We start from the raw sequence: 13,257 nt of genomic DNA, 5'->3' as shown, positions 1-13,257 counted from the left end.
GGACAGCTAGGGCCCCCTAGCCTGAGAGCCAGTCTAGAAGCCCTGGTCTCCTGTCACAAGAATAAATGAAGAGCTTTTATAAATATTGTTTCCATTTTACCATCATTTGCATATCCATAATCCTGTGATTTCCATCATTTCATGACTTTCTCTTTTTGCGTTTGATACAAATATAAGCAAGACATTAAATATCTCACGTATGCAGCGAAAGCAGTAGCCTGGGATAAGAATGAGGAAGAGAACAGGCAAAATTAAAGTATGTATTAGGAAAAAATCCCTCTCTTCCTGCAGCATCCGCCTGAATGTAGAGATTTACTGGAGAAATACTTCGCTACAATGGCACGTTACACCCTTACCTGCCCATAACTCTGTTACAGCACTTGACACATACTTCATTGCAAAATTTACCAAATTTCCCTTTGATCGGTCCCCAAAGTACTTGACTGGATTCTGTGAATTACATAAAAATATATAAATAAGAGTTGTTTTTAAGAAAAGAGAAAGGAGAGAAATGAAAAGAAAAAGTGGGGGGGAAAGGGGGGGGAATAAGAGGGAGGGGAGAAAAAGGGGGGGGGGAAGGGGAAGGAGAAAAACGGGGGGGGGAAGGGGAAAATGGGGGGGAAGGGGAAGGAGAAAATGGGGGGGGGAGGAGAAAAGGGGGGGGGAGGGGAAGGAGAAAAGGGGGGGAGGGGAAGGAGAAAAGGGGGGGAGGGGAAGGAGAAAAGGGGGGGAGGGGAAGGAGAAAAGGGGGGGAGGGGAAGGAGAAAAGGGGGGGAGGGAAAGGAGAAAAGGGGGGGAGTGGAATGAGAAAAGGGGGGAAGGGGAAGGAGAAGAAGGAGAAAAGGGGGGGGGAGGGGAAGGAGAAAAGGGGGGGGAAGGGGAAGGAGAAAAGGGGGGGGAAGGGGGGGAAGGGGAAGGAGAAAAGGGGGGGAAGGAGAAAAGGGGGGGGAAGGAGAAAAGGGGGGGAAGGAGAAAAGGGGGGGAAGGAGAAGGAGAAAAGGGGGGAAGGGGGAAGGAGAAAAGGGGGGGGGAGGGGAAGGAGAAAAGGGGGGGAGGGGAAGGAGAAAAGTTGGGGGGAGAAAAAGGGGAGGGAAAAGAAAAAAAAAAGGAGGGAAAAGAAAAAAAAAAGGAGGGAAAAGAAAAAAAAAAAGGAGGGAAAAGAAAAAAAAAAAGGAGGGAAAAGAAAAAAAAAGGAGGGAAAAGAAAAAAAAAAAAGGAGGGAAAAGAAAAAAAAAAAAAGGAGGGAAAAGAAAAAAAAAAAGGAGGGAAAAGAAAAAAAAAAGGAGGGAAAATAAAAAAAAAGGAGGGAAAAGGAAAAAAAAGGAGGGAAAAGAAAAAAAAAGGAGGGAAAAGAGAAAAAAAGGAGGGAAAAGAGAAAAAAAGGAGGGAAAAGAAAAAAAAAGGAGGGAAAAGAAAAAAAAAAGGAGGGAAAAGAAAAAAAAAGGGAGGGAAAAGGAAAGGAAGAGGGGAAACCGGTGCTGACGCTATTAATTGGCATATGTCACAAATATGAGTTCTAAGCAACATATTTTAGACAAATTCAGAAAATTACAATTTGAAAATCTCAGAGGATTATTCTGGCTTTGATCACTTTTGTATTGGGTTTTTGAGGTCACGTCTTCTGATACCTGAAGGTGCGTGTGGGCGGCCGGCAGGTATTGTGCAGCTGTCATATACCAATGAGCAGGAGAGGTGCACGATACCTACCGATCCAGAGTGTGTGGAGCCAAAATAACCCCTGAAATGTAAATATTTGCAATAGTTTGGAACCCTCGGGATGGCCCGCCGCTGGCCGCACTTTGCAGACTCACCATTCCAGCTTTAAAGATATAGAGACTTGGATAACTATTGATTCCCCGGCTCCTACACAGGTTTCTTTCATCTCTGCAGTTCACCGCTCCTATTCTTATAAGTCCATCCATTTCCTTAGCAAACTCTCTCCACTAAAAAGAAAAGCAGAGAAAAGAAAAAGAGAATCCAAAAATCAACTGGTTTCCGCAAGCATAGTGAAGCATGCGGACACAATATTGGACTTACCGTTGGTGCGAGGTCATGGCAGTGAGAACACCCAGGAGAATAGAAATTAATGAACCAAACTTCTCCTGTGTTTACGGCTCCATCTCAAGAAAAAAATAAAAAGGAATAAAAAAAAAAAAAAAAAGTGCACATATGAATATTAACAGAGGGTGATCATATACGTAAACCACCATGTCGGTGGAAACACTAAATACTTACCAAATTCTCCTTTATCCAAAGTAAAAATTTCGGGGTCATCATCATAAATACCTTAAATTGAGAATAAAAAACTTGTCATTTTTGCTTATCATAGGAGCATAGAGAAAACATTTCTATGTAGGCTGTGATGGTGGAATATGGGGGGGGTTGTGTGTGGGTTCGTATTTTAGGCGTGGTGCTCTGTCCATTCTGTGTACATTGTCCTGTTAGGTTAATCACCCCCTGCCGGGCTTTTATTTTTAAGTCTGGGGGAGGGGGCCTGGGATCCACCCAAACTCTCTGTTTACCTGGGATATTCTTCAGTCAATTTGAAAACTTCAAGAGAGAAGGAGTAAGATTGATCCTCTGGGGCAGAAGCTGAGGCTTCTCAGAGAGACCTGGACATTTATCGCTTACTAGACTATATTCGTGTTTCTGGACTATTTTACCCTCTGTATGGTGGATTATTTTTATGAACCTTCTGGGTTGCATGGAATAAAGGATCTTTGGATTGCTCACTCATCTCTCGCTCTGTTGATTGTGTGATATCGGAGAAGGACCCCGCCACATAGGCAGAAAATTTAAAAAAAAAAACAAACAAAAACACAAGATTGTGCTTTACTCATCCTCCCTGGGCCCAATGCTGAGCCTCCGCCACTGCTCCTGGCGTTGGATATTGTCTGCAGTGCTGACGTCACGTCAACAGTGCTAATCAGTGAGCTTAGAGGTGCTCCCCGAGTAGAGAGCTCCCCAAATAAGGCTGCTTTCACACTACGTTTTTTTAACATGCGTCCTGAACATTTTTTTAACGCAAAAACGGATCCAGTGCAAATGCGTTTTCACTTCAATGCATTTGCAATGGACTCGCATCAACATGCGCTCACCTGCGTTTGCGTGCGTTATAGTAAGGATCCAGCGACTTGCAGGTTTTTTTTTAAACTTTTTTCAAAAACGCTACTTGTTGCGTTTTTGAGCTGCTTCCAAATACTGCAAATTGCTGGATCCTGACTATACTGCACGCAAACGTATGTGAATGCTGGCATGCTGATAGACAGGATCCTGCTTGCTCGACTGAGCATGCACAGAAACCAGACTCGCGTGATCGATTCCCCCCCCCCACCGCGAGCTGCAGACACTTGTAACCAAGGTAAATATCAGGTAACCAAGCAAAGCACTTCACTTACTTACTCGATGTTTACCTTGGTTACATGTGCAGACGCTTGCAACCAAGGTAAATATTGGGTATCCAAGCATGTTACCCGATGTTTACCTTGGTTACGAGCCTCCGCAGCTGTCAGATGCCGGCTCCCAGTCTGTCACATTCAGTTCCCCTCACTCCCGATCACATGACTCCAATGCCCGCCCATAAACGTCAAGTGACAGGATCCTGCAAAATAACACATGCGTTTGCATGCGTTTTTCTTTGTAAAAGCAGGATCCGCTTTTAGAGCAAAAAAAAAAAAAAAGAGAATTTTGTTACTTACCGTAAATTCTTTTTCTTATAGTTCCGTATTGGGAGACCCAGACCATGGGTGTTTAGCTTCTGCCTGCGGAGGACACACAAAGTACTACACTAAAAAGTGTAGCTCCTCCCTCTGAGCTTATACACCCCCTGGTAGCCAGTCCTAGCCAGTTTAGTGCAAAAGCTGAAGGAGAATAGCCACCCACAAGTAGAACCGAGTAAGAACCGGAACAACCGGAGACTCTGTCCACGACAACAGCCGGTGATAACACACGGAACAAGAAAATTGCCAACAGGCAACAGGGAGGGAGCTGGGTCTCCCAATACGGAACTATAAGAAAAAGAATTTACGTTAAGTAACAAAATTCTCTTTTTCTTTATCGTTCCTTTGGGAGACCCAGACCATGGGACGTTCCAAAGCTGTCCCTGGGTGGGAATAAACAGAAAAAACTAAGAAGTAGGCGGAGCCTAACTTCACAAGTGGGCGACAGACGCCTAAAGGATGCGTCTGCCCAAGCTCGCATCTGCCGAAGCATGAGCATGCACTTGGTAGTGCTTCGAAAAGGTATGCAGGCTAGTCCAAGTGGCAGCCTGACAGACTTGTTGAGCCGTAGCCTGGTGCCTAAAAGCCCAAGAGGCACCGACAGCTCTGGTCGAGTGTGCTTTGATCCCCGGCGGGGGAGGCACCTGAGTACTCTGGTAGGCGTCCGAAATGGTCGATCTAATCCAACGGGCCAAGGTCGGCTTAGAAGCAGAGAGACCCTTGCGCCGCCCTGTGGTTAGCACAAAAAGAGAGGTGCACCGCCTAAGCGCAGCGGTGCGAGACACATAAATCCGGAGAGCACGCACCAGATCTAGAGTATGCAGCGCTTTCTCAAAACGATGAACAGGGGCCGGACAGAAGGAAGGCAAGGAAATATCCTGGTTAAGGTGGAAGGGAGAGACCACCTTAGGAAGAAAGTCCGGGGTCGGACGGAGAACTACCTTGTCTTGGTGAAAAACCAAAAAAGGTGACTCCGAGGAGAGCGCAGCCAAATCAGAGACTCTCCTGAGAGAAGTTATGGCAACTAGAAAGGCCACCTTTTGAGAAAGACGATACAAAGAAACCTCCCTAAGGGGCTCGAAAGGGGGTTTCTGCAATACAGTGAGGACCAAGTTAAGGTCCCAGGGATCCAAGGGCCGCCGATAAGGCGGAATGATGTGAGACGCACCTTGCATGAAGGTGCGGACCTGAGCCAGCCAGGCGAGACGCCTCTGGAACAGCACTGATAGAGCTGAGACTTGTCCGTTGAGAGAGTTGAGGGACAGTCCTAGCTGCAGACCGGACTGTAAAAAAGACAGAAGGGTCGGCAACGAGAATGGCCAAGGAGAATGGCCGGAAGAGCGACACCAGGACAGGAAAATTTTCCAAGTCCTGTGATAGATCTTGACGGAGGAAGACTTACGGGCCCGAGTCATAGTGGAGATGACTTCAGGAGGAATACCAGAAGCCGTCAAAATCCAGGACTCAAGAGCCACGCCATCAATTTGAGTGCCGCAGAATTCGGGCGGAAAAACGGACCTTGCGAGAGCAGGTCTGGACGGTCCGGAAGATGCCACGGCATCTCCACGGACAGTTGGAGCAGGTCCGGATACCAAGCTCGCCTGGGCCAGTCCGGTGCAATGAGGATGACTCGACGGCCCTCCATTCTGATCTTGCGCAGGACTCTGGGCAAGAGAGCTAGAGGGGGAAACACGTAGGACAGACGAAACTGGGACCAGTCTTGAACCAGAGCATCCGCGGCGAAGGCCTGAGGACCGTGGGAGCAAGCCACGAAAACCGGAACCTTGTTGTTGTGACGGGATGCCATTAGGTCCACGTCCGGAGTGCCCCACTTGCGGCAGATTGACTGAAACACTGCCGGGTGCAGGGACCACTCGCCACCGTCCACGGATTGACGGCTGAGATAATCTGCCTCCCAGTTTTCTACGCCAGGGATGTGGACTGCGGATATGGTGGACTTGCAGTCCTCCGCCCATTGAAGAATGCGTTAGACCTCCAACATTGCCAGGCGGCTGCGTGTCCCGCCTTGGTGATTGATGTAGGCAACCGCTGTCGCGTTGTCTGACTGGACTCGAATGTGCCTGCCCGCCAATAGGTGGTGAAAGGCTAGGAGAGCTAGAAGCACAGCTCTGGTTTCCAGCACATTGATTGAAAGGGCTGACGTAGTCCAAGTGCCCTGTGCTCTGTGGTGGAGATGTACCGCTCCCCAGCCGGATAGGCTGGCATCCGTGGTGAGAATCACCCAGGACGGAGTCAGGAAGGAGCGCCCTTGGGACAGGGAGAGGGGTCGAAGCCACCACTGAAGAGAGCTCCTGGTCCGTGGCGACAGAGCCACTAACCTCTGTAAGGAGGAAGGCCGCTTGTCCCAACAGCGGAGAATGTCCAGCTGCAGAGGACGCAGATGGAACTGGGCAAAGGGAACCGCCTCCATGGAGGCCACCATTTGACCCAGCACCTGCATCAGACGCCTGAGGGTATAACGGCGGGGCCTCAGGAGAGAGCGCACCGCCAACCGGAGTGACAGCTGTTTGTCTAAGGGCAACTTCACAAGTGCCGGCAAAGTCTCGAACTGCATCCCTAGGTACGTGAGACTCTGGGTCGGAGTCAGAGTGGATTTGGGAAGATTGACAATCCACCCGAATTGGGCTAGGGTGGCGAGAGTGAGCGAAACACTCCGCTGACAGTCTGCGCTGGATGTACCCTTGACCAGAAGGTCGTCCAGATAAGGAAGCACTGCTAACCCCTGGAGGTGCGGGACCGCAATCACTGCCGCCATGACCTTGGTGAATACCCGAGGGGCCGTGGCTAACCCGAAGGGGAGAGCCACGAATTGGAAATGATCCTCTCCTATCGCAAAACGTAACCAACGCTGATGTGACACTGCGATTGGCACATGTAGATAGGCATCTCTGATGTCGATGGACGCCAGGAACTCCCCTTGGGTCATAGAGGCAATGACTGATCGCAGAGACTCCATGCGAAAATGCCGCACCCGGACATGCTTGTTGAGAAGCTTGAGATCCAGGATGGGCCGGAAGGTATCGTCCTTTTTTGGAACTAGGAAGAGATTTGAGTGAAAACCTCTGAACCATTCCTGAGCGGGGACTGGGACAATCACTCCGTTTGCCTGCAAGGACGCCACGGCCTGCGAGAAGGCGGCGGCCTTGGAGCAGGGGGGAGTTGAGAGAAAAAAATCTGTTTAGAGGGCTGGAAGAGAATTCTATCCTGTAGCTGTGAGATATGATGTCTCTCACCCACTGATCGGAGACTTGCTTTAACCAAGCGTCGCCAAAGTGGGAGAGCCTGCCACCGACTAAGGACGTGGCTGGAGCGGGCCGAGAGTCATGAGGAAGCTGCCTTAGTGGCAGAACCTCCTGCGGTCTTCTGCGGACGCGCTTTTGGGCGCCAGTTGGATTTCTGATCCTTGGCTGAGTTAGCGGACGAGGCGGAAGGCTTACAGGATGACCAGTTGGAGGAACGAAAGGAACGAAACCTCGATTGATTCCTACCCTGGGCGGGTTTCCTGATCTTGGTTTGTGGCATGGAAGTACTCTTCCCGCCAGTAGCTTCTTTAATGATTTCATCCAGCTGTTCACCAAACAGCCGTGAACCAGCAAAAGGGAGCCCAGCAAGAAACTTCTTGTAAGAAGCATCTGCCTTCCACTCTCGAAGCCACAAAATCCTATAAAAGAGCGGGAACTGGAGGGCTATAGAGACCTGCAGGGAAGGAGGGACGCCCCAGCAGTGGGGAGTGTCCCTCCCCTGTGTAGAAGGGCCGCCGGGAGGAGCCGAACCTGTCCCTCTGCATGAGTGACATGCGAGGGCAGGAAAATGAAACTAGGCCTCCGGCGAAGCCGGGGCCTAAATTTAAGCTGCGAGGCCGACAAGCAGGCACCATCGGCGCGGTTCTCAGGCAAAAGCTAGAGAACCCGCCGGAAAAGTTAAAACAATCACATACAGCATACTCTCCCCTTACAATAAAGAACCGGGACCCCCAACATAAACGTCTCAGGTACTTAGCTGCTGAGATGCAGGGCCATGTCCCTGGGGATGAGTGCTCCGGTCCAACAGAATCCTCAAGGGGCTGTGGATGGAGACCGGACTCCTGCCAGGCATGGAGACCGTGCTGGTTCCCACTTCAAGCCAGAGCCCAGAAGGGATGGTGAAGGAGCGCGGCATGTAAGGCTTCAGCCTTGTAAATCAACCTTAACAACACCGCCGACACAGTGGGGTGAGAAGGAACATGCCGGGAGTCCAGACATGGACCCGCTTTTCTTCAAACTCTTTCCAAAAGTCAAACAAATCAGATGAGAATGCATGTGTGGATGTATGCCTCCTGACACAAAGCAATAAACTGGCTAGGACTGGCTACCAGGGGGTGTATAAGCTCAGAGGGAGGAGCTACACTTTTAAGTGTATTACTTTGTGTGTCCTCCGGAGGCAGAAGCTAAACACCCATAGTCTGGGTCTCCCAAAGGAACGTTCTTGACGCATGTTAAAAAAACGTAGTGTGAAAGCCGTCTAACATCAAGTGGCTCAGCTCACTGATTAGAACTGATGTCAGTGCTGCAGACAATATTAGAGGATTCTCAGTGCTGGACCCAAAGAGAGTGAGTAAAATATAGGGTATTTTTTTTATAATACATGGAAAAACTGCATATGAGGACAGCGGTTTTCTGAAAACGCAGTTTCCCTTTAAATAGGCAAAACTGCCGCTACACCAAGGTAAAGAAACATGGATATCTGTGACCAAATCTATTGCTCCAGCTTCTGATTTACCAAAATATGGACCATGTTAGCGAATGTGGGTGAATTTAATAGGTGTTGTATCATCGAAGACAAATTTATTATGGTTGGTGCAATTACAATGAAAGGTGTTGTCCGGTGTAAAATGACAAGTCTGCAGTCCCGCTATGTGACCGAGACTTGTGAGTTCTCGCATCACACGCACTGTGCGCTGTGAGGATTCTCCGGTGTCAGAGCCAGGACTGGCGGTCATGTGGCCACAAGTATGCAATATGCAGTCTCCCGGCCAGAACCAGACTAGTGGACTCAGCTTCGCTCAATACATGTGTACTGAGTGAGTCCATGCCCACTAGATGGATTCTGGTGGGTGTCTGCATATAGCATACTCGTGGTCACATGACCGCTGTTCCCGTCTCAGACACCGGAGAATCCTCGCAGTGCACAGTGTGTGTGATGTGAGGATTCCCAAGTCTGCGGTCACATAGAGTGACACATAGAGGAACTACAGACCTGTCATTCTAGACCGGACAACACCTATAACTCATGGCCACAGCTCTGGATTCAGAGACTCCAGAAAAATAGTTGGTCTGGTCTTTGCCCGCTTGTTAGCACAGCGACAGTTAAGCTCTGTGGTTAATGTATGAATTATCTATAAACCCACAGATTTTAGTGAAAATAAATCTGACTGTAATTTCACTCTCTAATAAATAATACGGATGATGGGCAAAATACTGAACCATGACAATGATTGAAGGAAAGAGCGGCGGTGATTTACATAGCTGCATCCTGCTGTGTAGGGGAGCATGACCACTCTTCAAATAAGAACAACATTTGCTCTCTGGTAGCAGTTAAAGGGAATCTGTCACCAGGTTTTTGACACCAAATCTGAGAGCTGCATAACGTAGGGGCAGAGACCCTGATTCCAGGGATGTGTCACTTACGGGGCTGCTTGCTGTAGTGTTGATAAAATCACTGTTTTAATTGCAGGAGATCATCAGTGGAGGATTACTAAAAAAACCTGACACGTAGTCCTCCATATTTATGAAATTTCCCAAACCCCACCCCCACCACTGATTGGCAGCTTTCTCTGTTTACACTGTGCATAAGCAGAAAGTAGCCAATCAGTGCTGGGATTTGGGGTTACACAGAGAAATGATAAAGTTGTAGCAGAGAAAATAATAATAATAAATAATAATAATAATATTTATTAATTTATATAGCGCTGTTAATTCCACAGCACTGTACATACAATAGCAACACTGTCCCCATTGGGGCTCACAATCTAAGTTCCCTATCAGTATGTTTTGGAGTGTGGGAGGAAACCCACGCAAGCACGGGGAGAACATACAAACTCCTTGCAGATGTTGTCCTTGGTGGGAATGGAACCCAGGACCCCAGCGCTACAAGGCTGCAGTGCTAACCACTGAGCCACCGTGCCGCCCAATAGTGATTTTGTCAAAACTTCAGGCAGCCCACTAAGTGATACAATACTGGAATCAGGGTCTCCACCCCTACATCATGCAGCTGTTATGAAAACCCAGTGACAAAGTCTTTTTAAATGAGAAATAATTGGCAAAATGTGTATCCAATTTGCAAAAGGCAAAAAAATGAAGAAGAAAAAAAAAAACCAACAAAACAAAAAACAAAACATACCGAAATCATATCGATAGTAGCTCCAGCTTTCATAATGGCCTCCTTGGTTCTCCTCTAGGCCCTTCTCCCCATACTTATCATACTTTTTGCGAAGATCTTCATCTTTTAAAACCTCATAGGCCCGATTGATTTTCAAAAATTTGTCGTGTGCACTTGGATCATTCTGGAAAGATTAGAACTTGATTATTGATGATGAACAAAATTATAAATCAGATCATATCTATAGGATTATCGAAACACATGAGAACTCAGCAGAGCCGAACGCGCGTGGATATAGGGGAGTCGCGTGAGCTAGCAGACCGCATATCAGCACTCGGCCATCAGCTATGGTATGAGTATAGAGACATTCCTCATAAGAAAAAAATGTTACCACTATTTAAACATAGGCCCAATATTTGCAGAAGGGTGTAACGTGGATAAGAGAGCCAGCAAAGTGACCTCACCAGAAGCTCGCATGTAGGAGAAGACAAGCTGGAAAAAAACGAAAAGTGACATTTTCTGTATTTAAGAAGCTTTTTTTCCTGAGGGACAGGGAGGTGCCGGTCATCCTCGCCTCTGTACCGGGATGGGGGGTGGTGGGGTGATCACTATTGTGCCCAGTGTAACCACATCCACAGCAGCCATACAATGATTCCCGCACCGGCGAGCAGCACCGTCCTCTATTCAGATGGTAATACGCGCTGGATTCCAACATTCCTTCCCACATTACAAAAGGCATCAAAATAGGCTTAGTATGGGGTGCATCAGGCAAATATTTGGGAGGGTTGTACGCTCATGAGACGCCATCACCAACTTAAGGGAGTTGTCTCAAATTTTTAAATGGTTAATATTGCAAAGTGGATGTAAAGACACAAAATTTTGCAATTTACAACTTATTAAATATCCTCTCCGTTCTCATGAACAAAGGAATTTTTTGTTGTATAGGAAAAACTTGTTGCCTAGGTTACCGACCACCCTTCACTCACAGCATGGCCAATTACCTACCGTGTTTTTCCAAAAATAAGACACTGTCTCATTTTTTTTTTTTTTGTCCTGAAAAAAGCGTTAGGGCTTATTTTCGGATAGGTCTTATCCTTGGGGAAAGACAGTTGAGGGTAAGTTTAGCCCCCAAAAAGAGCAGCTCCCCCCTTCCCAGGAGAATCATATTCATCATCAGACTCCAGATTTCTGTGTCGCTCCCAGGTCCTACTGTGATCTTCAGCAGGCGCTCCCAGCAGATATGCTGCACGCGGTTCTGCCCTGCTTCAGGCCGACACTCACATACTTCAGACCACACTCACCACATCCGGCGATACTGATTGCTTCCGGGCCGGCAGGAGAAGATGGGACGCACTGCAGCGGAATGCGAGGACCTGCGGTGGAATGCATAGACGACTCAGTGGTGGAATGCATCGATACGTTCCACCGCAGGTCCGCCATGCCTTCCACCGCAGGTCCGCCATGCCTTCCACCGCAGGTCCGCCATGCATTCCACCGCAATGTGTCCAAGGTTCCTCGGCCAGAAACAATCAGTATTGCCGGGTGTGGTGAGTGTGTGCGATCTGATGTGTGTGTGTGCGCGCGCGCGTCCTATCTGATGTTTGTGTGTGCGCTCTGTGTGTGTGTGATCTGATTGTGTTCTATAATGAAGTGTCCTGCAGTATTTTTTTTAATTTTTATCTGCATGGAAACGTCATTATTTAATCACGACTAGCGCTTATTTTTGGGGTAGGGGTTATATTTAAGGCGGGAAACACATCTATGCGAGTAAAATCGGTCCGACTGGGCTGAAAATAACTCGGCTGATTTTAGTTCACGTTAGGTGCAAGTGCGATGCTTTTTGCTCGCGTGTGTGTCGCGTTTGCGATTCTAGTTTCATGCAACATCTTAATTATATAAAAGCAATTTCACATGTCATTTAATTTACCTTTGGGAATGTGATGTCACATTCATCTGTTGAATATATAATAAGCGAAGTTACTGCCACACTCGCAAATGTGAACGCTGGTGCGCGTGTGTGATCCTACTTTTAATCCCCTTCCATAGGAAATCATTGGGACAAATGGTGCGAGAAACTCGCAAAAAAGCAGCATGCTGCGATTTTTTTCTCAGTCCGATTTTGGACTGAGAAAAAAAAAAAAATCGCAGATGAGAGCTGAATCATTCACTAACATGTGTCCGATTCCAATGCGAGTTTTTCTCGCATTGCTCTACTGCGAGAAACTCGCAAGTGAGAAGCAGCCCTATGCCTTAGGCTATGTGCACACGTTGCGTTTTTTTCAGCGCGGAAAAAAACGCACCCTCTGGCAGAGGGGAGAATTGTAAACAATGCGTTTTGGGAAAAACCGCATCAAAAACGCATGCGTTTTCTTCAGGTGCGTTTTTGACCACATGATCCAGTGACAGTGCCACAGTACATCCAGTACACAGTGCCAGCCTTCCTGCAGAGATGTGAGTGTTGTCCACGGGAGAACGCAGCTGCCCATGCCCACGATTTGAGTTCAGGCCACTGTGGAGCTCTATGCTACCTGCAGAGAACACTCTCGTCTCCGCAGCATAAATTGACATGCTGAGGCTCGAGAATCTGTGCCACAGATCGGTTTATGCTGCGTAGAAAAGAATCACAGTGGAAGGATTTTTAGAAATCCTGTGCCCACTGTGCTTCTACTGCACAACGCAGCGTTATGGACGCAGTGAAAACACTCTGCGCCCATAACGCTGCAAACCCTGATTGTGGGCACACAGCCTAAAATGTGTCAATGGATGTCAAACATATATATAACGTCCCACCCCCCCTGCATATTCTAAGCTGGCGCCCTTTAGTGCCTTTCATGTGGCACTAAAGGGTTCCTAGCCTTGTATTTAGCCCAAAAAAAAATAATTAAAATAAATGACGTGGGGTCCCCCCTATTTTTGATAGCCAGTCAGGGTAAAGCAGACAGCTGTAGCCTGCAAACCACAGCTGACAGCTTCATCTTGTCTGGTGATCAATTTGGAGGGCTCCCCAAGCTGTTTTTTTTTTTATTTATAAATAATTTAAAAAAAAAAAAAACGTGGGGTCCCCCCCCCAAATTAGATCACCAGCCAAGGTGAAGCTGACAGCTGGGGTCTGGTATTCTCAGGATGGGAAGAGCCATAGTTATTGGACTCTTCCCAGCCT

At 47.8% G+C, this 13,257-nt stretch overlaps 1 protein-coding gene across 1 annotated transcript in view; it reads right to left on the bottom strand.

Annotated features, from left to right (window-relative positions):
• Positions 1-13,257, bottom strand: part of DNAJC10 (DnaJ heat shock protein family (Hsp40) member C10) — a 136,067-nt gene that overhangs the window by 100,874 nt on the left and 21,936 nt on the right. Inside the window, exons 3-7 of the mRNA XM_075317416.1 lie at positions 10,119-10,281; positions 2,236-2,286; positions 2,038-2,120; positions 1,812-1,943; positions 357-450 (exon numbers count right to left, since the gene is read on the bottom strand). Of these exons, the coding sequence (XP_075173531.1) occupies positions 357-450; positions 1,812-1,943; positions 2,038-2,120; positions 2,236-2,286; positions 10,119-10,281 (523 nt within the window). The remainder of the gene's footprint in view (positions 1-356; positions 451-1,811; positions 1,944-2,037; positions 2,121-2,235; positions 2,287-10,118; positions 10,282-13,257) is intronic.

This window comes from Anomaloglossus baeobatrachus, chromosome 7 (genome assembly GCF_048569485.1).
Source record: "Anomaloglossus baeobatrachus isolate aAnoBae1 chromosome 7, aAnoBae1.hap1, whole genome shotgun sequence".
Classification (NCBI taxonomy): Eukaryota; Metazoa; Chordata; class Amphibia; order Anura; family Aromobatidae; genus Anomaloglossus; species Anomaloglossus baeobatrachus.
This window is presented reverse-complemented; position numbering and strand designations above follow the sequence as displayed.